This window comes from Salmo salar, chromosome ssa01, assembly GCF_905237065.1.
Source record: "Salmo salar chromosome ssa01, Ssal_v3.1, whole genome shotgun sequence".
NCBI classification, from domain to species: Eukaryota; Metazoa; Chordata; class Actinopteri; order Salmoniformes; family Salmonidae; genus Salmo; species Salmo salar.
The window spans coordinates 84,823,647-84,846,104 of record NC_059442.1 but is presented as its reverse complement, the minus strand read 5'-3'; the positions used below and the strand labels follow the sequence as shown (position 1 = coordinate 84,846,104).

The 22,458-nt window shown below is 42.1% G+C and overlaps 1 protein-coding gene across 1 annotated transcript in view; it reads right to left on the bottom strand.

Annotated features, from left to right (window-relative positions):
• The window catches only part of adkb (adenosine kinase b), a gene marked incomplete at its 5' end in the record, with an annotated part of 290,034 nt that overhangs the window by 5,237 nt on the left and 262,339 nt on the right, over positions 1-22,458 (bottom strand). Inside the window, 1 exon segment of the mRNA NM_001165301.1 lies at positions 20,622-20,736. Within this exon segment, the coding sequence (NP_001158773.1) occupies positions 20,622-20,736 (115 nt within the window).

Sequence of the window (22,458 nt, the reverse complement as noted above, 5' to 3'; positions counted from 1 at the left end):
GTGTGCCTTTCCAAATCATGTCCAATCAATTGAATCAAGTTGTAGAAACATCTCAAGCTTGGTCAATGGAAACAGGAGCTTGAGCTTCATTTTGAGTCTCATAGCAAAGGGTCTGAATACTTAAGTAAATAAGGTATTTCTGTTTTTTGTTTTTAATGAATGTGCAAACATTACTAAAAACCTGTTTAAGCTTTGTCATTATGGGGTAATCAATTTTAGAGCAAGGCTGTAATGTAACAATATGTGGAAAAAGTCAAGGGGTCTCAATACTTTCTGAATGCACTGTACACACTAGGTAGTGTATACTTTAAACAGAGTAGTACTGAATAATCCCTTTCACTAATGTATTCTAATGTATTCTTAACATAAACTTTGTAATGGAAATCACATATCTTGCACTAAGTCTATGATGCAGCCACTATCTCGCACCACTCTGTAAGAAGACCACAAAACCACACCTACCACACCTGTCAATTTTGTCGTTTCTTATACTTGTCTTTTCTTTACTAGCACTGACTTTGCTGAGAGCCTTTATTGACTTACGATGACTGAAATATGTGGTTGTCCTACCTAGCTACCTGGAGGAGAGTGTCTGCTAAATGTAAATTAAGCCTTATGACGTCCCTTTTTTTCATTTATTTTACAGTAAGTGTGAACATAACAAATATAGAAATATCACACCACCACAGTATAACACTCACTTCCTCTTCCTTCCACCATCTATTCCTCTGTCTGCCAATCTTCCCAAGTATAGGAAAGGTCACAACTTCTTCTGAGAGTCAAATTAGTAAACTTGACTGAAACGTTAGCTCAGGTTACTAGTGCACCAAACTCCCAGGTGATGTGGAAACACAAAGTCTTCAATGGCAGAGAACTGTCATGATATGCGTCCCAATTGGCACCCTATTGCCTATGTAGTGCACTACTTTTGACCAGTACCCATGAAAAGTAGTGCACTACATAGCCAATTGGGTGCCGTTTGGGACACAATCATGGAACTGGTCATAAACGCCTTCCTGCCAAAACGCTGTCTCTGTTGACGTTGGCTGATGGGATGTCTGAAAACATTACTTTTGTGTAATAACTTCACATTTCACTGTCTGTAATAGAGGGGACGGTCACCAAGTGCAGTCCGTCATTTTAACTTCAACTGTACTCTTTCTTACACGGCTCAGGCTCTTCAACAACTACTATACTGAACAAAAATATTAACGCAACATGCAACAATTTCAACTATTTTACTGAGTTAAATTCATTTGGCGCTAATCTATGGATTTCACATGACTGGGCAGGGACGCAGCCATGGGTGGGCCCGCCCACCCACCCACTTGGGAGCCAGGCCCAGCCAATCAGAAGGAGTATTTTACAGACAGAAATACTTATTACATTATTACAGACAGAAATACTCCTTAGTTTCATCAGCTGTCCAGGTGGCTGGCCTCAGACGATCCCTAAGGACAAGAAGCCGGATGTGGAGGTCCTGGGCTGGCATGGTTACACGTGGTCTGCAATTCTGAGGCCGGTTGGACGTACTTCTCTAAAACGACGTTGGAGGCGGCTTATGGTAGAGCAATGAACATTAAATTCTCTGGCAACAGTTCTGGTGGACATTCCTGCAGTCAGCATTCCAATTGCACGCTCCCTCAAAACTTGAGACAACTGTGGCATTGTGTTGTTTGACAAAACTGCACATTTTAGAGTGGCCTTTTATTGTCCCCAGCACAAGGTGCACCTGTGTAATAACCATGCTGTTTAATCAGCTTCTTGATATGCCACACCTGTCAGGTGGATGGATTATCTTGGCAAAGGAGAAATGCTCACTAACAGGGATGTAAAAAAATGTGTGCACAACATTTTTGAGAAATAAGCTTTTTGTGCATATGGAACGTTTCTGGGATATTTTATTTCAGCACATGAAACATTTCACATTTCAACATGTTGAGCTCATTTTTTGTTCAGTATAAAACAAAATAATAATGATATGGTGGGTTTGCGCATTGAATCAACAAGGTAATTGGTTGGCTTGCTGTGCTGGGGTGGCCTGTTGTGGGATGTGTGGGTGGGTGTTGACTCAAGTGTTACTGTCTAACAGTTAACCTGTAGCATTGATTCAAGAAAGAAAGAAACCAGGATTTGTTTTCAGAATGAAATACATCCTTGGTAACCATTCGCAATTGTCTTGCTTTTGTTCTCTTTAATCTTTGCCACTCCCTAATTAACAAGGCTTGAATGCTTTGCTAATCAAAAGGAATTCTTTCAACAGGCGACTCGCTTTGAAATGTGCACCAATGAAGTACTTTGTTAATTATTATTTTTTCAAAACAATGCGTATTATTCACACCATGCCAATAACTTGAGACAAATATTGGGTACTATGTGAAAATAAAGACATTTATACCCTGGATATTTAGCCTACTAAATTATGAGTACACAGAGCCTTGCTTGGCTTATTAAATCATTACATGCTCTTTTTCATTAGAAATCAATGCCATTGTAATGCGACAGACATCAGGTAAAAGTTTAAATGAATGCCTTGACAGAATAGTGTACTATATGTTAACACTGTCAATACATTCCACCATGTAGGCTAAATCAACAATTAAAGTTGGAATAAATTATACTTTTTTTTCTGGAACACTTCCTTAATGGCTTGAACACACCAATAACGTTTGCCTGCCGAGACCGAGTGCAAACTGATTTTACATGTAGAATGGCCTGAAGATGTCGGCAGTCAGACATCAACAGCGCACTGAACGATTGATATATGAACAGGAGATCTACATCCAGTACAATGTGTGTATGAGACCCTTAACATTTCAGCCAAACTGTGTCACAGAGAGAAAACATCATTATCACTTTCCTGGCAAACCCGTCAGTTTAGCAGCAAGCACGTTGACGTTCAATCTGTTTCTGTGTCATAACCAGCAGCATCTTTATTCACAGTCGAGTTCTAAAAAACTAAAACATATGACTGTATTTACTGTACCAACAAGCAAAAAGATGAGTAGACCAAGATCCCTTTGGTGAGAGAAAACCCTGATGGGAGATGCCACAGATAAGAGTAGAGTTCACCCACACAGTCAGCTGCTAATTGATTCCATCTCTCGCTGGAATATGAAATACAAACAGGGCAGCCCGTTTGCATAAAGCAGCATATCAGAGTAAGAGTGCTGATTTAGGATCAGGTCCCCCCTGTCCATGCAATCATATTCATTATGATCTATATTTGCCATGTATAGTGTTTGTTGTGTAGATTTTGAAATTATTTGTCGATATCTTCTATTGATTGTGTTTATCATCTTTATTCTGTCTTTTGATTCTGTTTACTGTGGGTGCACCATTTCACCAAATCAAATTCCGGGTATATTTAAATGTACTTGGTGAATAAAGGTGATTTTGATTCTGAAATCATATTGAATACCATGATTACATGGACAGGGGGACCTCATCCTAGATCAGCATTCATACTCTGAGAATACAGGCCCAGGTGCATTTTATTAGGAAGTGTTCAAAGTCAAATACAATCCAGCTTCTGCCCTATAGGCCTAGAGTTTTGGTCCACTGTGGCTTGGAATGACTCCACATTATTTGATTAACACGAGTAGTAGATAGACCTAGTCTTATTTCACACAGTTAAAACCCTCTGAGCCACAGCCTGCTTTCCTGGCTACCTTGCCTTAGCCCCTGAGAGCCTTAAAACCCCACTGGAGAGATAGGCCGCGTCCCGAATGGCATCCAGTTCCTAGTATACGGCACTGCTTTTGACCAGAGCCCTATGGGCCCTAGTGCACTATAAAGCGAGCCTTGTCAGGCTTTATCTATCTGGCCCTTATCAGCAATTGGAGCAGCAGCCCTCTCTCTGCTCAACAATCGTTTATTAAATCTCCTGCACCGTTAAGGTTCAGGGCACAGTCATCTTAATCAGTGCTTTAATGGGTCTATAACCAAAAGTGCAGTGTAGTTCAGCAGTGTCAGTGGCTAGATTGGCAGTGGCTGGCTCAGTGGCTAGATTAGCTGTGGCTGCTAAATAAAGAAGAGAAACTTACATAGCTAGCTCTAACTTGACACTAGACTAGGCACATTAGGCAGGTTTAGGCCATGTCCCCAATGGCACCCTATTCCCTATATAGTGGACTACTTTTGACCTGGGCCTTATTTGATGGTAGGATGTGATGAAAGAGGCAGTTTATTACCCAAATGAAGAGTAGGGGAAAGAAAGATGACAATATCAAATTGTCTGACAATTATATCACAGGGGAAATAGATTCTCTTAATTCTCCCTCTATCCTTAATCACTGTAAAATGTTTGAACGTGATGTGGAACATCGCAAGACTTCCGGGAAGCTGAAGTTTGGGGTTTGAGAAGTCAATGAGAGAAGCAAAAAATGTTTGCTGTAGTTCTTGAAATCTAAAGGCACAATCTAGATTCGAGCCAATGTGTTAAGTAGTTTAACATGTTATTACTCCAACCTCATGAAAGTGACAAACTGACACGTTTCCATTTTCGTCAAAGAAAACTTTATATCAAAGGACTGCCTTTGATTTGATTGCTTGCGCATGCGTAGTTCGGCACGAGACGACCGTTAGAACTGATGACATGTTTCTACGCATGAGCTTACCTAGCCAACGTCGCCCTGACATGTCCTACAAGTGTGATCTGGGATTTCTGTTGGAGAAGCAGTTTCTGCCTATATTCATACTGTACTGTCTTTGGTGACGTGCAGAGGGTGGCAAATGATCAAATTGCAAACAAAATGAGAGATCAAGTTTATTAGAGAGCCTCTTCTGGGAAACATCTTTAATTCTCTTTTTACATCAACATTTATTTGGCTCTGCACACACACACACACACACACACACACACACACACACACACACACACACACACACACACACACACACACACACACACACACACACACACACACACACACACACACACACACACACACTGAGTGTAATTTAACTACAGTTCCCTCCCTGCTCGTGCTACTGTACAGGTCACTCTGCTCCCGTCCCACAGCAACTAACACATCCCCACATTCCACTCCCTTACGGAAAAAAACGCATTCATTTCACATGATCACATGTGATTTAATGTGAAGTTAATGTGATTAACATTTGACAACATGTGAAGCAAAATGTGAAACAATGTGATAACATAAAACTACACGTGACAACATGTAAGCACATGATCTCATGTGAAATGAATACAAAATAAATGTGACATGGGGATGCAACATTTCAACATGAGACACCATTAAATTACACTCAACAACATTTGAGCACATGAAAGCCCAAAATAATTTACTTTAAAAGGCATAATTTACATTCATTCAATTAAACAGTCATGGTCCCCTGCAGGTTTTGTTTAGTTCCCACTTTGTTCCAAGGACGTTTTTAGGACATTCTTATAATGTTGTGTCATGGTGCCCTGGAGGTTTTTGTCTAGTTGCGGTGAAAATATGGTAAATCTACAACCAATTACTGTATTTTTACAGCTAAATTAAGGTATTAATGTTAAAGGACAGTACAGTATACTGATTACTTAAGACTCAACCTCACTTGGGATTTGAACTCACAACCTCTGGGTTTCAAGCTACTTGAAGTTCCTGCTGAGCCACAAGATTTATGGACATAGTGGAGATTGGCTATATATTTATTGCCATTCAGTCACAAGATCTTGTGGTATTTCACATGTGAAAATGTGTTTTTAGAACACTTCGTGACATTTCACATTTGAAAATGTGTTTTTGGAACACTTCACGCGACATTTCACGTGAAATTTAATGTGTTATCACTGTTTAGCTAAAGAATGACCCCACCTGGGATTTGAACTCAACCTCTGGGGTTTGAGGTACACTGAACTTTCCGCTGCGCCACAAAGCCTGTAGCATTTGTGTACATATTTATTACCTATAATACATCTCTGCACTTAGCAAGAGTGTCATCTGCACTGCTATTTTAGTTATCAGTTATTCTGAATATTCTCTCATCATTGATTTGATTTACTTATTTCATCAATTTGAGGGTTTTCTGTATAGATGTCTAATGTTGGTGTATAGTTGTCTAATGTTGGTTTAATATTATACATTATTCACTATGATAAAATACTTGTGTATTTTTAATGAAGCAGAGATTTACTTTGAAGTCCTAAGTGTAGGAATACAGGTGCAATCTGTTGTTGAGATAGACATGGTGGTGTAACAGGAAGATCAGAATACTGTGAACCAAGAGGCTCTGAGTTCAAATCCCAGGTAAAGACAAGTTACTGTTTAAATAAACATACACAATGTAGTCATGTGTGTCAAATAAGTTGAAAACTCTATGTTCTTTGCAGGGCATTATCTGTGAAATCTCATGTACAAATGTGTATACACATGTCAAAGATTATGCGGTCACGTGAAACTTCATGCAAAATATCATCGTGTTAAAAGAAAATCACTTGGTTTCATGAGATTTCACGTGAAAAAATGTAGAAATGTCACATGTGAAATCATATAATTTTCCACATGTGAAATCATGGTCTGACTTTTATCATGTTTGCCTTTGTAGATGACATCAGTAACACATTGCTTTCATCCCGCCCGCATTCATCATGTATTTTATATAAAGCCACAGACTAAGGCACACAGCTCTGTCTTCATACAGGAGCAATGAGAGAACCAGGCAGGCATTATCCATCACTATGAAACACCTGCAACACAATGGATGGCTTCATTTTCTCTCGAAGCTTAGAGCGGAGTGCCTAGAGGATTCCACTACTGAAGAAGATACTATTCAAATGTTCACAAAAAGAAAAACTGGGGAGCTACTTCCAATAACACTTGACTTCTGCTGAACAATGACAAATCCCCAAATTCCCTTATTAGCCTGATACAGTACAATGCCATTAGTCTGAAGTAAGAGAGTGATGTGCATACATTTACATTGTAACATTGCTTAACAATACCCCTTATGACATTTGATTTAATAATAATGTTATCATTTTCCAAATAAGAAATATTAGCCTAATATTAACTCTATGATTAATTCAGCTTGCCGACAGATGGGGGAGGGGTATTTGTTTAATCCTCTATATTTAAGAGCAGTCTGTAGCATTCCGATCATATCCTGTGTCGAGAGTAGTAGTGGTACTGTACTTGTGTACTTGTGTACTTGTTTCTCTTGCCTGCAGTCCCCTGTGATAAGTGATACTATATGTTCCAGTCTTCACCTGAGGCCTTCTTTCCCCCACCTCCACATGCACTTTGTGTGTGTGTGTCTGTGTGTGTGTGTGTGTGTGTGTGTAGTTGAGTGTGTAAATACACAGTACCAGTCAAAAGTTTGGACACACCTACTCATTCAAGGGTTTTTCTTTATATATTTTTTTCAACATTTTGGAATAATAGTGAAGAAGACATCAACATTTTGAAATAACACATATGGAATCATGCAGTAACCAAAGAAGTGTTAAATAAATCAAAATATAGTTTATATTTGAGATTCTTCAAAGGAGCCACCCTTTGCCTTGATGACAGCTTAACACACTCTTGACATTTTCTCAACCAGCTTCATGAGGTAGTCACCTGGAATGCATTTCAATTAACAGGTGTGCCTTGTTAAAAATGATTTTGTGGAATTTCTTTCCTTCTTAATGCGTTTGAGCCAATCAGTTGTGTTGTGACAAGGTAGGGGTGGTATACAGAAGATAACCCTATTCGGTAAAAGACCAAGTCCATATTATGGCAAGCACAGCTAAAATAAGCAAAGAGAAACGACAGTCCATCAGTACTCTAAGAGATGAAGGTCAGTCAATGCGGAACAGCTTCAAGAACTTTGAACGTTTCTTCAAGTGCATTCGCAAAAACCATCAAGCACTATGATGAAACTGGCTCTCATGAGGACCTCCATGGGAAAGGAAGAAACAGAGTTACCTCTGCTGCAGAGGATACGTTCATTAGAGTTACCAGACTCAGCAATTGCAGCCCAAATAAATTCTTCACAGAGTTCAAGTAACAGACACATCTCAACATCAACTGTTCAGAGAAGACTTGCGTGAATCAGGCCTTCATGGTCGAATTGCTGCAAAGAAACCACTAGTAAAGGACACCAATAAGAAGAAGAGACTTGCTTGGGCCAAGAAACACGAGCAATGGACATTAGACCGGTGGAAATCTGTCAGTGATTTATTAAGAATTCAAGGCACACTTAACCAGCATACCTACCACAGAATTCTGCAGCGATACACCATCCCATCTGGTTTGCGCTTAGTGGGACTAGGGTTGCAAAGGGGATTTCTTATAAGCTTCCGGGTTAGAGTCCCGCACCTTGAAAGCGGCAGCTCTACCCTTTAGCTCAGTGTGAATGTTGCCTGTAATCCATGGCTTCTGGTTGGGGTATGTACGTACAGTCACTGTGGGGACGTCGTCCTCGATGTACTTATTGATAAAGCCAGTGACAGATGTGGTGTACTCCTCAATGTCATCGGAAGAATCCCGGAACATGTTCCAGTCTGTGATAGCAAACCAGTCCTGTAGTTTAGCATCTGCTTCATCTGACCACTTTTTTATAGACGGAGTCACTGGTGCTTCCTGCTTTAATTTTTGCTTGGTAACAGGAATCAGGAGGATAGAGTTGTGGTCGGATTTACCAAATGGAGGGTGAGGGAGAGCTTTGTACACGTCACTGTGTGTGGAGTACAGTTGATCTAGAATTCTTTTCCCTCTGGTTGCACATTTAACATGTTGATAGAAATTAGGTAGAACTGATTTAAGTTTCCCTGCATCAAAGTCTCCGGCCACTAGGAGCGCCGCCTCTGGGTGAGTGGTTTCCTGTTTGCTTATTTCCTTATACAGCTGACTGAGTGTGGTCTTAGTGCCAGCATCTGTCTGTGGTGGTAAATAAACAGCCACGAAGAGTATAGCTGAAAACTCTCTAAGCAAGTAGTGTGGCCTGCAATTTATCACATTTACATTACATTTACATTTACATTTACATTATATATAGTATAATGTAAGTATTTATATTATATATAGTATATCACAATATACTCTACTTCTGGCGAGCAAAATCGGGAGACTTCCTTAGATTTCGTGCACCAGTTGTTGTTTACAAATATGCACAGACCGCCCCCCCCTCGTCTTACTGGAGTGTGCTGTTCTATCTTGCCGGTGCAGCGTATATCCCGCTAGCTGAATATCCATGTCGTCATTCAGCCACGATTCCGTGAAACATAGGATATTTCCGTTTTTGATGTCCCGTTGGTAGGATATTCGTGATCGTACCTCATCTAATTTAATGTCCAATGATTGCACGTTGGCGAGTAATATTGACGGTAACGGCAGCTTTCCCACTCGCTTTATGCGGATCCTCACGAGGCATCCCGCTCTGTGTCCTCTGTACCTGCGTCTCTTCCTCTTGCAAATAACTGTGATGTTGGCCTTGTCGGGTGTTAGGAGAATGTCCTGTGCGTCCTGCTTGTTGAAGAAAAAATATTTGTCTAATCCGAGGTGAGTGATCACTGTCCTGATATCCAGAAGCTCTTTTATGCCGTAAGATATGGTTGCAGAAACATTATGTATAAAATAATTTACAATTAACACGAAAAAAACCCCACATAATTGGTTGGGCGCCCGTAAAACTGCTGCCATTTCTTCCGGCGCCATTTTGTATTTCACTGCAGCTAATGTAGAAGGAAAAGCAGTGTACATTTACAAATACTATGCCAAACCATATGTGAAGAATGCAACAAAGATGCAGAATCATCTGGCCAAGTGCATAAAGTTCCCTCAGCGCTCATAACAAGCAATCTCTGACAAAAGTCCCTCTACCTCTATTTGAGGTGAAAATGATGAATCAGATACCTTATCGATAGCAACAGCTCATGGTCCTCCTGGAATCAGAAGTTTTTTTGACTCAATGGAGGACCGTAGTCAGAGAAATGCTGTGTATGCAACTGGTTCACCTCTGATGCTCACAGGCAATGTGTATTGGAAGAGGTTTCTGAATGTTCTTTGCCAAGCATACACCCATCCAACCAGACATGCTTTATCTACTCAATTGCTGGATGTGAAGGTCAAGCAAATCATAGAGAAAGCAGACTGTATTGCAATCATCTCTGATGGGTGGTTGAATGTTCGTGGGCAAGGAATAATTAACTACATCATCTCCATCCCTCAACCAGTATTCTACAAGAGCACAGACACAAGGGACAACAGACACACCGGTCTCTACATTGCAGATGAGCTGAAGGCAGTCATCAATTACCTTGGACCACAGAAGGTATTTGCACTGGTGACAGACAATGCTGCGAACATGAAGGCTGCTTGGTCTAAAGTGGAGGAGTCCTACCCTCACATCACACCCATTGGCTGTGCTGCTCATGCATTGAATCTGCTCCTCAAGGACATCATGGCACTGAAAACAATGGATAGACTCTACAAGAAAGCCAAGGAAATGGTTAGGTATGTGAAGGGTCATCAAGTTATAGCAGCAATCTACCTCACCAAGCAAGGTGAGAAGAATAAGAGCACCACATTGAAGCTGGTGTTGTCATCATGTTTGACAGTCTCCTGGAGGGGAAGGAGTCTCTCCAAGAAATAGCCATATCACAGTCTGCCGATATGGACAGCCCCATCAAGAGGATCCTCCTGGATGTTGTATTTTGGGAGAGAGTGGTAAGAAACCTGAAACTCCTGAAACCTATAGCAGTAGCCATTGCACGGAATGAGGGAGACAATGTCATCCTGTCTGATGTTCAGACTCTGCTTGCAGATGTAAGAGAAGAAATCCATACTGCCCTGCCCACTTCACTGTTGCTCCAAGCAGAGGAAACTGAAGTTCCGAAATACATAAAAAAGCGTGATGACTTCTGCCTGAAGCCCATACATGCCGCAGTGTACATGTTGGACCCCAAGTATGCTGCAAGAGCATCCTGTCTGGTGCAGAGATCAACAAGGCCTATGGTGTCAACAATACCGTGTCTCGCCACCTTGGCCTGGATGAGGGAAAGGTTCTTGGCAGTCTGGCAAAGTACACTTCCAAGCAAGAGCTTTGGGATGGAGATGCAATATGGCAGTCGTGCCAACATATCTCATCAGCCACCTGGTGGAAGGGACTTTGTGAGTCTGAGGCTCTTTCCCCTGTTGCCTCCACCATCCTCCATATCCAACCAACATCAGCCACCTCAGAGCGCAACTGGTCTGATTATTGCTTAAAAGGTTTTCTTTTTCCAAGCTATACCAAGGGTGCTCTAGCAAACAAACAGCAGAGACCTGAGTACACTGTCCAACCTGGAACTGAGTGAGTAGTGTTTGGTCTGATGCTATTTTGAAAGCCAAGAAGAAAAAAATAAAAAATAAAAAGAAAGTATATTACAATGATATATTTTATTTTGTGGGGACTGAATGCTGAGTTAAGGCTCCCAGGCTTGCAAGGACAGGCCAAATACAAATTCAATTAGCACGAATGTGTGAAGTAAAAGGTGTCGAGGCCTTTGGGCCCAACAAGTGGCAGGAGTCTTTGAAGCGTCCTCTGAAGCCCCCTCCTGCTGTTCAAAGACCATTCACTGGCATTTTCTACAAGAAATCTGCCTCCAGAAATAAAAGCTTCTCCCACGTGGGTGTGACACCTACTCCCGTTACCTGCTGCTTGGATTCCACCTGGCAATCTGTTCACCATCTGCCCTGGCCTGTCTCCCCCTGTCTGGTACAGGTACCCCCACCACACTCACCCCTCACTCCCAAGCTTTCGCTCGCCTCCAGCACTCAAGCACTGTTGGGGCGAGTGACTCTGAACTTACAATGGCTAGCCCCAAGTCTTTATACACTGCTCAAAAAAATAAAGGGAACACTTAAACAACACAATGTAACTCCAAGTCAATCACACTTCTATGAAATCAAACTGTCCACTTAGGGAGCAACACTGATTAACAATAAATTTCACATGCTGTTGTGCAAATGGAATAGACAACAGGTGGAAATTATAGGCAATTAGCAAGACACCCCCAATAAAGGAGTGGTTCTGCAGGTGGGGACCACAGACCACTTCTCAGATCCTATGCTTCCTGGCTGGTGTTTTGGTCACTTTTGAATGCTGACGGTGCTTTCACTCTAGTGGTAGCATGAGACGGAGTTTACAACCCACACAAGTGGCTCAGGTAGTGCAGCTCATCCAGGATGGCACATAAATGCATGCTGTGGCACGAAGGTTTGCTGTGTCTGTCAGCGTAGTGTCCAGAGCATGGAGGCGCTACCAGGAGACAGGCCAGTACATCAGTAGACGTGGAGGAGGCCGTAGGAGGGCAACAACCCAGCAGCAGGACCGCTACCTCCACCTTTGTGCAAGGAGGAGCAGGAGAAGCACTGCCAGAGCCCTGCAAAATGACCTCCAGCAGGCCACAAATGTGCATGTGTCTGCTCAAACGGTCAGAAACAGACTCCATGAGGGTGGTATGAGGGCCCGACGTCCACAGGTGGGGGTTGTGCTTACAGCCCAACACCGTGCAGGACGTTTGGCATTTGCCAGAGAACACCAAGATTGGCAAATTCGCCACTGGTGCCCTGTGCTCTTCACAGATGAAAGCAGGTTCACACTGAGCACGTGACAGATGTGACAGAGTCTGGAGATTCTGTGGAGAACGTTCTGCTGCCTGCAACATCCTCCAGCATGACCGGTTTGGCGGTGGGTCAGTCATGGTGTGGGGTGGCATTTCTTTGGGGGGCCGCACAGCCCTCCATGTGCTCGCCAGAGGTAGCTTGACTGCCATTAGGTACCGAGATGAGATCCTCAGACCCCTTGTGAGACCATATGCTGGTGCGGTTGGCCCTGGGTTTCTCCTAATGCAAGACAATGCTTGTCCTCATGTGGCTGGAGTGTGTCAGCAGTTCCTGCAAGAGGAAGGCATTGATGCTGTCATGACATTGGCCTCTTTTGGTACAGGGAGGACAGTTGACTCCCCCCTCCCGTTTGCACCACCACCCAACCTACCTTCCCCCAATCCACCCTGTGTGTAAAGGGTCGTAAAAACTCTAAAATTCCAGGAGAGTCTCTGGCCACATGGCCCATAGAGAGACACAGGAAATTCTTCCAACTCATAGAATTGGAGAGCCAAGCGACATTTTGTGTTCTGGAGAAGGTATGGAAGACTGGTGAAGAATCCAGCTACAAACTGATCCGCTTGGTACAATTTTGTGATACTCAGAAGAGACAATATAGCCATATTACCATAAAACTGTTTATATAATAGACTCAGTTTAAGACTTGCATCATATGGGTGTATGGAATGTATTAATTATGATAAAGCTTTTGTAAGACATTGAGATGCTATGTACTGATGTAATGTGATAGAATTGTATTTCTGTAACCAAATCTAACTCAGTCATAGGCACGCCCCCAGGGACCCATACAGGACCAGGCGTCATTTGACAAGCCTGTTCTATGGGCACTATAAAACACCCCCCGATTTACATTTCTTCAGACCAGGCCTACACTCCGTGGCCTATAGGTTAACATCCAATTCCTCTACTGAAAGTGAACCATACCACGTGGTTAACTTTTAGACTATTGATACCGACAGAATAAGAATAAGTCTTTGATATTAATTATTAGTCTGCAGCTAAGTAAATTATATCATTGAACGCGAAGACCAACGAAACAACCATTCGATGACGACATTAATGAATGTCGCTCTGAAAGATCCATTCTAACCGAGAGAGAGAGAGAGAGAACGCGGACAAAACTTCCCAACAGAACCGAACTCTCCAACAAAGAACGACGACATACTGAGCGTAAATATATATTGATTGCAATTGTTCCCGAATGAGTGAGCCTTCAATTGTCAATTGTTAATATTAATGAACTCTGTGTAACTTCTGAGCCTGACCGTTTATGATCCATTGTTCAACAGGCCGACCTGCCTGTTTAGCCCACAAGGGCACATTCCGATACCAATCCTTTGTGACAATAATTACTGTTTGTATGTTTTTCTGTTAATTACTTAGTGTAGTAAATAAATGATTTTAAGACAATTGATGTATGGATGATTTTAGTAAAGACTGGGTTCGTGCAGATACAACAATTTACGACGTTTGGAATGAGACTGGACTAGAGGTAAATACACCATTTAAACTAGAAGATAATCGGCCTATACTATAATAGAACATAATATTATAGTACAGGAAAGTTATATTAGGAAAATTATAGCTTTGTAATCTGAATATTCTCCTTGGTGCCCCGATCTCCTAGTTAATTACAATTAAACGATTAATCAGTTTAATCGCGTGATAATAATTACAGGGAGCTAATTGATAAACATATCTTCCGTTTAATGGTAACCCAAAGACACGACAATGCTATGGACTGGCCCGCCCGTTCCCCAGACCTGAATCCAATTGAGCACATCTGGGACATCATGTCTCGCTCCATCCACCAACGCCACGTTGCACCACAGACTGTCCAGGAGTTGGCGGATGCTTTAGTCCAGGTCTGGGAGGAGATCCCTCAAGAGACCATCCGCCACCTCATCAGGAGCATGCCCAGGCGTTGTAGGGAGGTCATACAGGCACGTGGAGGCCACACACACTACTGAGCCTCATTTTGACTTGTTTTAAGGACATTACATCAAAGTTGGATCAGCCTGTAGTGTGGTTTTCCACTTTAATTTTGAGTTTGACTCCAAATCCAGACCTCCATGGGTTGATAAATTGGATTTCCATTGATTATTTTTGTGTGATTTTGTTGTCAGCACATTCAACTATGTAAAGAAAAAAGTATTTAATAAGATTATTTATTTCATTCAGATCTAGGATGTGTTGTTTAAGTGTTCCCTTTATTTTTTTGAGCAGTATATATATAAAAATATATATTGTGCATTTTGCTATTTTGCTATTTGCCTCATGACTCCTGCATACTTTGTTGACTACAAACTTTATTTACCCAACCGTGGGACAGACTATGTTTGTTCTCACACTCAGGACTCTGACAATCTATTGGTTACACAGACTTTTGGCCTCCCATCCCATTCTTACCACCTCTCGCCGGCTTTGTATTCATGTTACCTGATGAAATTGCTGTACAATATGATCTTGTTGCCATCTGATGCACATTCAGATGTCATAAATCAGCACTGCAGAGCTCTCCCTGTCCTATGCCATGCCTTGATTGTATTACTGTTGATGATATCTGGAAATGTGCATGTACACCCTGGTACATCTACTGTTGCTAGTCCCAATTCTGACTTGTGCTCTGAAATCTGCTTCACTGATTTCTGCTCTCGTAAAAGCCTGGGTTTTCTACACGCTAACACTAGAAGCTTATTACCTAAAATGGATCAACTGAAAGTGTGGGTTCACAGCTCCAATCCAGATGTATTGTTCATTACTGAGACATGGTTAAGGAAGAGTGTTTTGAATACTGATGTTAACCTTTCTGGTTATAACCTTTTTCAGCAAGACAGATCTTCCAAAGGTTGGGGAGTGGCAATCTTTACCAAGGATCACCTTCAGTGCTCGGTTGCCTCCACCAAGTCTGTCCCCAAACAATTTCATTTGCTGGTTTTAAGCATTAAACTTTCAAATAGCTCTTTGCTGACTGTTGCTGGGTGCTATCGTCCTTCATCAGCACCGGCCTGTACCCTACCTGCCCTAAGCTCTCTCCTGTACCCTTACACTAAGTCTGAATTTGTCCTGCTTGGCGACCTAAACTGGGACATGCTTAAACCACCTGACCAAGTCCTAAAGCAATGGGACTCCCTAAATCTTTCTCGGATTATTACCAATCCCACAAGGTATGACTCCAAACACCCAGAAAAGGCTACTCTCCTCGATGTTATCCTCACAAATAATCCTGATAGGTATCAGTCTGGCATTTTCTGTAATGACCTTAGTGATTACTGTTTTACAGCCTGTGTTCGTAATGGCTGCTCAGTGACATGATATGTCCTGATTTGTCATAGACGTTTGCAAAAATTTTTTTATGAGCAAGCCTTCCTTCATGAACTGGTCTCTGTAAAATGGTATAGAATCAGCTTGATCCCCTCTGTTGAAGACCCATGGACCTTCTTTTTTAATCTTTTCAGTGTTATTGTTAACAAACACACCCCCATAAAGAAAATTTGAATTAAAAACAGGTTCAGCCCCTGGTTCGACCGTGATCTTGCAGAGTTACTCCACCTCAAGAACTGCATTTGGCGAAAGGCTCGGCATACGCATACTCAGGCTGACAGGCTATCGTTCAGGCAAATGAGAAAGAAGTGCACTCAGGCTATCCGGAAGGCCGAAGTTAGTTACTTAAAAGAGCAGTTCTTTCTCTGTGGGTCTAAACCCAAGAAGTTCTGGAAAACTGTTAAAGACCTGGAGAATAAACCCTCGTCCTCACAGCTGCCCATGCCCCTTAATGTTGATGATGTGGTTGTTACTGACAAGACGCACATCGCTGAGCTCTTTAATCACCACTTCATTAAGTCAGGATTCCTATTTGACTCAGCCATGCCTCCTTGCCCGTCTAACATTTCCTCATCTCCCACCCCTTCTAATGCGACTATCCCGATGCTTCTCCCTCTTTTTCCCCTGCCCCGCTACAAAGTTTCTCCCTGCAGGCAGTCACCGAGTCCGAGGTGCTAAAGGAGCTCCTTAAACATGACCCCAGAAAATGATCTGCATCAGATGGTTTAGACACTTTCTTCTTTAAGGTTGCTTCCCCTATCATCGCCAAGCCAATCTCCAACCTTTTTAACCTGTGTCTCCTTTCTGGGGAGGTTCCCATTGCTTAGAAGGCAGCCACGGTTCGTCCTTTATTTAAAGGGGGAGATCAAGCTGATCCTAACTGTTATAGGCCTATTTCTATTTCAAAAGTGTTGGAAAAACTTGTCAATAATCAACTGACTGGCTTTCTTGATGTCTATAGTATTCTCTCAAGTATGCAATCTGGTTCCGCTCAGGTTATGGATGTGTCACAGCAACCTTAAAGGTCCTCAATAATGTCACCATTGCGCTTGATTCTAAGTAAAATTGTGCTGCTATTTTTATTGACTTGGCCAAAGCTTTTGATACAGTAGACCATTCCATTCTTGTGGGCCGGCTAAGGAGTATTGGTGTCTCTAGCGACTGGAACGAGCTGCAACAAACACTCAAACTGGACAGTTTTATCTCTTCAGTCAAAGACTCTATGATGGACACTCTTATTGACTGTTCTGGCTGCTTTGTGTGATGTATTGTTGTCTTTACCTTCTTGCCCTTTGTGCTATTGTCTGTGCCCAATAATGTTTGTACCATGTTTTGTGCTGCTACCATGTTGTGTTGCTACCATGTTGTTGTTATGTTGTGTTGCTACCATCCTGTGTTGTCATGTGTTGCTGCCTTGCTATGTTGTTGTCTTAGGTCTCTCTTTATGTAGTGTTGTCTCTCTTGTTGTGATGTGTGTTTTGTCCTATATTTATATTGTCTTTTTTACATTGTTTTTTTTTATCCCAGGCCCCCATCCCCGCAGGAGGCCGTTTGCCTTTTGGTAGGCCGTCATTGTAAATAAGAATTTGTTCTTAACTGACTTGCCTAGTTAAATAAAAAATAAAATGTAAAAGGTTTATGTTTCTTTCTCCATATGATATGGTAATTATATCCAACGCAAAAAACATCTACATTTAAATTAATATTAATATTAATTTGCATATATTTCCGTTAATTCCCATATATTCCCGTCAATTCCCAAATATTTCCGTTAATTCCCACTGAAAAATTCCACCTCTTAATAGTCGACAAAATCTGCAACCCTAAGTGGGACTAGCATTTGTTTTTCAATAGGACAATGACCCAACACACCTCCAGGCTGTGTAAGGGCTATTTGACTAAGAAGAAGTGTAATGGAGTGCTGCATCAGATGACCTGGCCTCCACAATCACCTGACTTCAACCCAATTGAGATGGTTTGGGCTGAGTTGGGCCGCAGAGTGAAGGAAAAGCAGCCAATAAGTGCTCAACATATGTGGGAACTCCTTCAAGACTGTTGGAAAAGTATTCCAGGTGAAACTGGTTGAGAAAATACCAAGTGTGCAAAGTTGTGTGCAAAGTTGTCAACAAGGCAAAGGGGGGCTACTTTGAAGAATCTAAAATATAAAACATATTTTGATTTGTTTAACAATGTTTTGGTTACTACATGATTCCATATATGTTATTTCATAGTTTTGATGTCGTCACTATTATTCTACAATGTAGAAAAGAAAGAAAGAAAAACCCTTGAATGAGTAGGTGTGTCCAAATATTTGACTGGTACTGTATATCTCCTGTGCACGTCGTCTCAGTAGTCTGAACTGCAAGGACAACGAGGAAAGACACCCCGTGGCTCCCAACAAAGCCAAAGGCTCTGTAATCAGAAACCATCATCTCTCTCCACATAGCTTTACCCCCGGCAGGATTGCAAACCCAAGCCCTGCTCTGATACGATGAAACATCCGTAAAAAAATACAAAAATGTTACCCCCCTTCTCCCCAATTTCTTGATATCCAATAGCGATTTTTTTCTCATCGCTGCAACTCCCCAACGGGCTCAGGAGAGGCGAAGGGTCCTTCGAAACATTACCCACCAAGCCTCGCTGCTTCTAAACACATGCTCGCTTAACCCGGAAGCCAGCCACACCAATGTGTCGGAGGAAACACCGTTCAACTGACGACTGTAGTCAGCTTGCAGGCGTCCAGCCCCCACAATGAGTCGCTAGAGCACCATGAGCCAAGGAAAGCCCCTCAGCCAAACCATCCCCTAACTTGGACAACGCTAGGCCAATTGTGCACCACCCTATGGGACTTACGGTCACGGCCAGCTGTGACACAGCCTGGGATCGAACCCTAGACTCTATTGACGCCTCAGCACTGCAATGCGGTGTCTTAGACTGCTGCGCCACTCAGGAGGCGACACCATCCTTCTAATGTTCCCTAACACAGCTAACAAATATGCCAGGATAGCAGTTTTACTCTCCTGTAGCCTAATGGCGAAAAAAGGAAAGAGGTGTGAAAAAGAAAGAGTTAACACTTTTAAATCACTAAGTAGAGTATCGCAATATTAATTTTTACGATATTATATCGATTCTATGACTGCAAGTATTAATTTTGTTAAAATGTTTTTGCCAGGTAGTTAATGTTAGCTAGCACTTGTCGGCTGTACCTTCACCAAAACTTTGGTATTTCTCCTCCTACAGCTTGGCCACAATCTTCTTTTTAAATGTGAGCCAACATGTTTTCAGCACTTTTATTTCCATGACTGATCAAAACTCATTTTTATTATGTCTCTCTGTTGTCCTACAGCAGACATGTAGTAAGCAATATGTTTGGAACATTGAATCGTAATACATATAGAATCGTAATAAATCAGGTACGCCCGTCTAGTACTGGGTCAGACCCCTCTTTGCCTCCAGAACAGCCTGAATTCTTTGGGGCATGGAAACATTGCTGAATTGGTATCAAGGGGCCTAATGTGTGCCAGGAAAACCTTCCCCACAACCTTATACCACAGACACCAGCCTGTACCGTTGACACCAGGCAGGATAGGGCCTGTTTGTGGCCCTGATGTTCGCTTGCATGATTCTTGCCATACTCCTTCGACCTCTCATCTACGAGCTGTTTTCACCCACAGGACTGCCGCTTACTGGAAGTTTTTCATTTGTCGCACCATTTTTGGTAAACCCTAGACACTGTCGTGTGTGAAAATCCCAGGAGGCCGGACATTTCTGAGACACTAGAACCGGCGCGCCTGGCACTGACGATAATACCACATTCAAAGTCGCTTAGGTCACTTGTTTAGCCCATTCTAACGTTCAATCGAACAGTAACTGAATGTCACCAAATGCCTGCTTTATATAACAAGCCACATGACACACTGTCTGTTGGTGTGAACCATTTTCATGAATAGGGTGGCATACCTAATAAACTGGCCTCTGAGTATAGAAACGCAATACATATAGTATTGGCACCCAAGTATTGTGATCATATTGTATCGCGAGGTCCCTGGCAATTCCCAGCCCTACTAAGGACTGTTCTGGAATCTGCCCAAAAAACAGAAAATAAAACAATTCTACTTCCCAAATCAATGCCTGTTCCATGCTCTCCTTCAACCGTTCTTAAACTACGATTGTCAGAAGAGCGTATCACAAAGGGTGAGACCCAAATGGCACCATATTCCTGATATAGTGCAATATGGTGCCACTTGGGACATACAAATCCTTTTCTCAGAAAATGTAACGTTCAATATTCATTGTCAAGCTAAACATAAAAGTAAATATTGTTGCCCTGAAGCGACTCCCATGGCATTGTTTCAGTGAACAGCAGTCATCTATCAACATGTATTTAAAGCAATACTCTGAAATTGTGCAAGATGTGGTTTGAGTCAAGGCCAGAGATGCCTTACATGGACCATTCAATCACACAAGATCACGATGGTCGTACGAGGCTATAAGTTCTCTACAATAATAGAGAGAATGGAGCGTGAAAAAAAATGAATTAGTTAGGATTATTATGAGGTGATTATAACTAATTAGGCATTATAAAGGGGTCATACATGCTCATGACAAGTCTTACAATGTGTTATAACTGCATAATAACGCATTATACCTGTTGGCTTTAAGTACCTACATTTATTTTAGGAAAAGCTGTTTGCCTACCGATAGTGGCCACAGTATCGTCCTTGCCCTGAGTGAAGACCACCACTCGTTGTCTCTTCTTGTTGACCTTCGGCAGGCTCTGGGCCCTCCTGGCAATCTCTGCAATGTCATCCGTCTGTGGAGAAATTATATGATTGGGTTGAAATAGCAAGAACCTGCTACATTAACCAAATGAACACACCACACGGCCTTACTGTGGTGGCCATAATGGCGCTGCAGGGAATAGTGTCCGTTTTACGGGCTCCTGGCCAATTGTGCCATTTTCAAATCAAACTGTATTTGTCACATGCGTCGAGTACAACAGGTGTAAACCTTACCATGAAATGCTTACTTACAAGCCCTTAACCAACAACGCAGATAAGAAATATTTACTAAATAAACTAAAGTAAAAAAATAAAAGAGCAACAATAAAATAACAGTAACGAGGCAATATACAGGGGGTACCGCTACCGTGTCAATGTGCGGGAGTACAAGTTAGTCAAGGTAATTGAGGTAATATGTACAGTACCAGTCAAAAGTTTGGACACACCTACTCATCCAAGGGTTTTTCTTTATTTTTACTATTGTAGAAACACATATGGAATCATGTAGTAACTAAAAAAGTGTTAAACAAATCAAAACATATTTTATATTTGAGATTATTCAAAGGAGCCACCCTTTGCCTTGATGACAGCTTTACACACTCTTGGCATTCTCTCAACCAGCTTCATGAGGTAGTCATCTGGAATGCATTTCAATTAACAGGTGTGCCTTGTTAAAAGTTAACTTGTGGAATTTAGTTCCTTCTTAATGCGTTTGAGCCAATCAGTTGTGTTGTGACAAGGTAGGGGTGGTATACAGAAGATAGCCCTATTTGGTAAAAGACCAAGTCCATATTATGGCAAGAACAGTTGCCATAAGCAAAGAGAAACGACAGTACAACATTAGGGCTCCCGAGTGGCGCAGCGGTCTAAGGCACTGCATCTCAGTGCAAGAGGCGTCACTATAGATCCTGGTTCGATTCCAGGCTGTATCACAACTGGCCGTGATTGGGAGTCCCATAGGACGGTGCACAATTGGCCCAGTGTCGTCCAGGTTAGGGTTTGGCTGGGGTAGGCTGTCATTGTAAATAAGAATGTGTTCTAAACTGACTTGCCCAGTTAAATAAATAAAAATAAATCTTAGACATGAAGGTCAGTTGCAAAACCATCAAGTGCTATGATGAAACTGACCTCTGCTGCAGAGAATAAGTTGATTAGAGTTAACTGCATATCAGATTGCAGCCCAAATAAATGCTTCACAGAGTTCAAGTAACAGACACATCTCAACTGTTCAAAGGAGTGTGTGAATCAGGCCTTCATGGTCGAATTGCTGCAAAGAAACCACTACTAAAGGACACCAATAGGAAGAAGAAACTTGCTTGGGCCAAGAAACACAAGCAATGGACATTAGACCGGTGGAAATCTGTCTGATGAGTCCAAATTTGAGATGTTTGGTTCCAACCGCCGTGTCTTTGTGAGACGCAGAGTAGGTGAATGGATGATCTCGGCATGTGTGGTTCCCACCGTGAAGAACGGAGGAGGAGGTGTGGGGGTGCTTTGCTGGTGACACCTACGACAGCATTCTGCAGCGATACGCCATCCCATCTGGTTTGTGCTTAGTGGGCCTAGCATTTGTTTTTCAACAGGCCAATGATCCAAAACACACTTCCAGGCTGTGTAAGGGCTATTTGTGTAACGGCCGTCGAAGGGAGTAGACCAAGGCGCAGCGTGTTGAGTGCTCATCATGTATTTATTGTACTGAGAACATATACAAAGAAACAAAAAACGACAGCCAAACAGTTCCTTCAGGTAAGCAA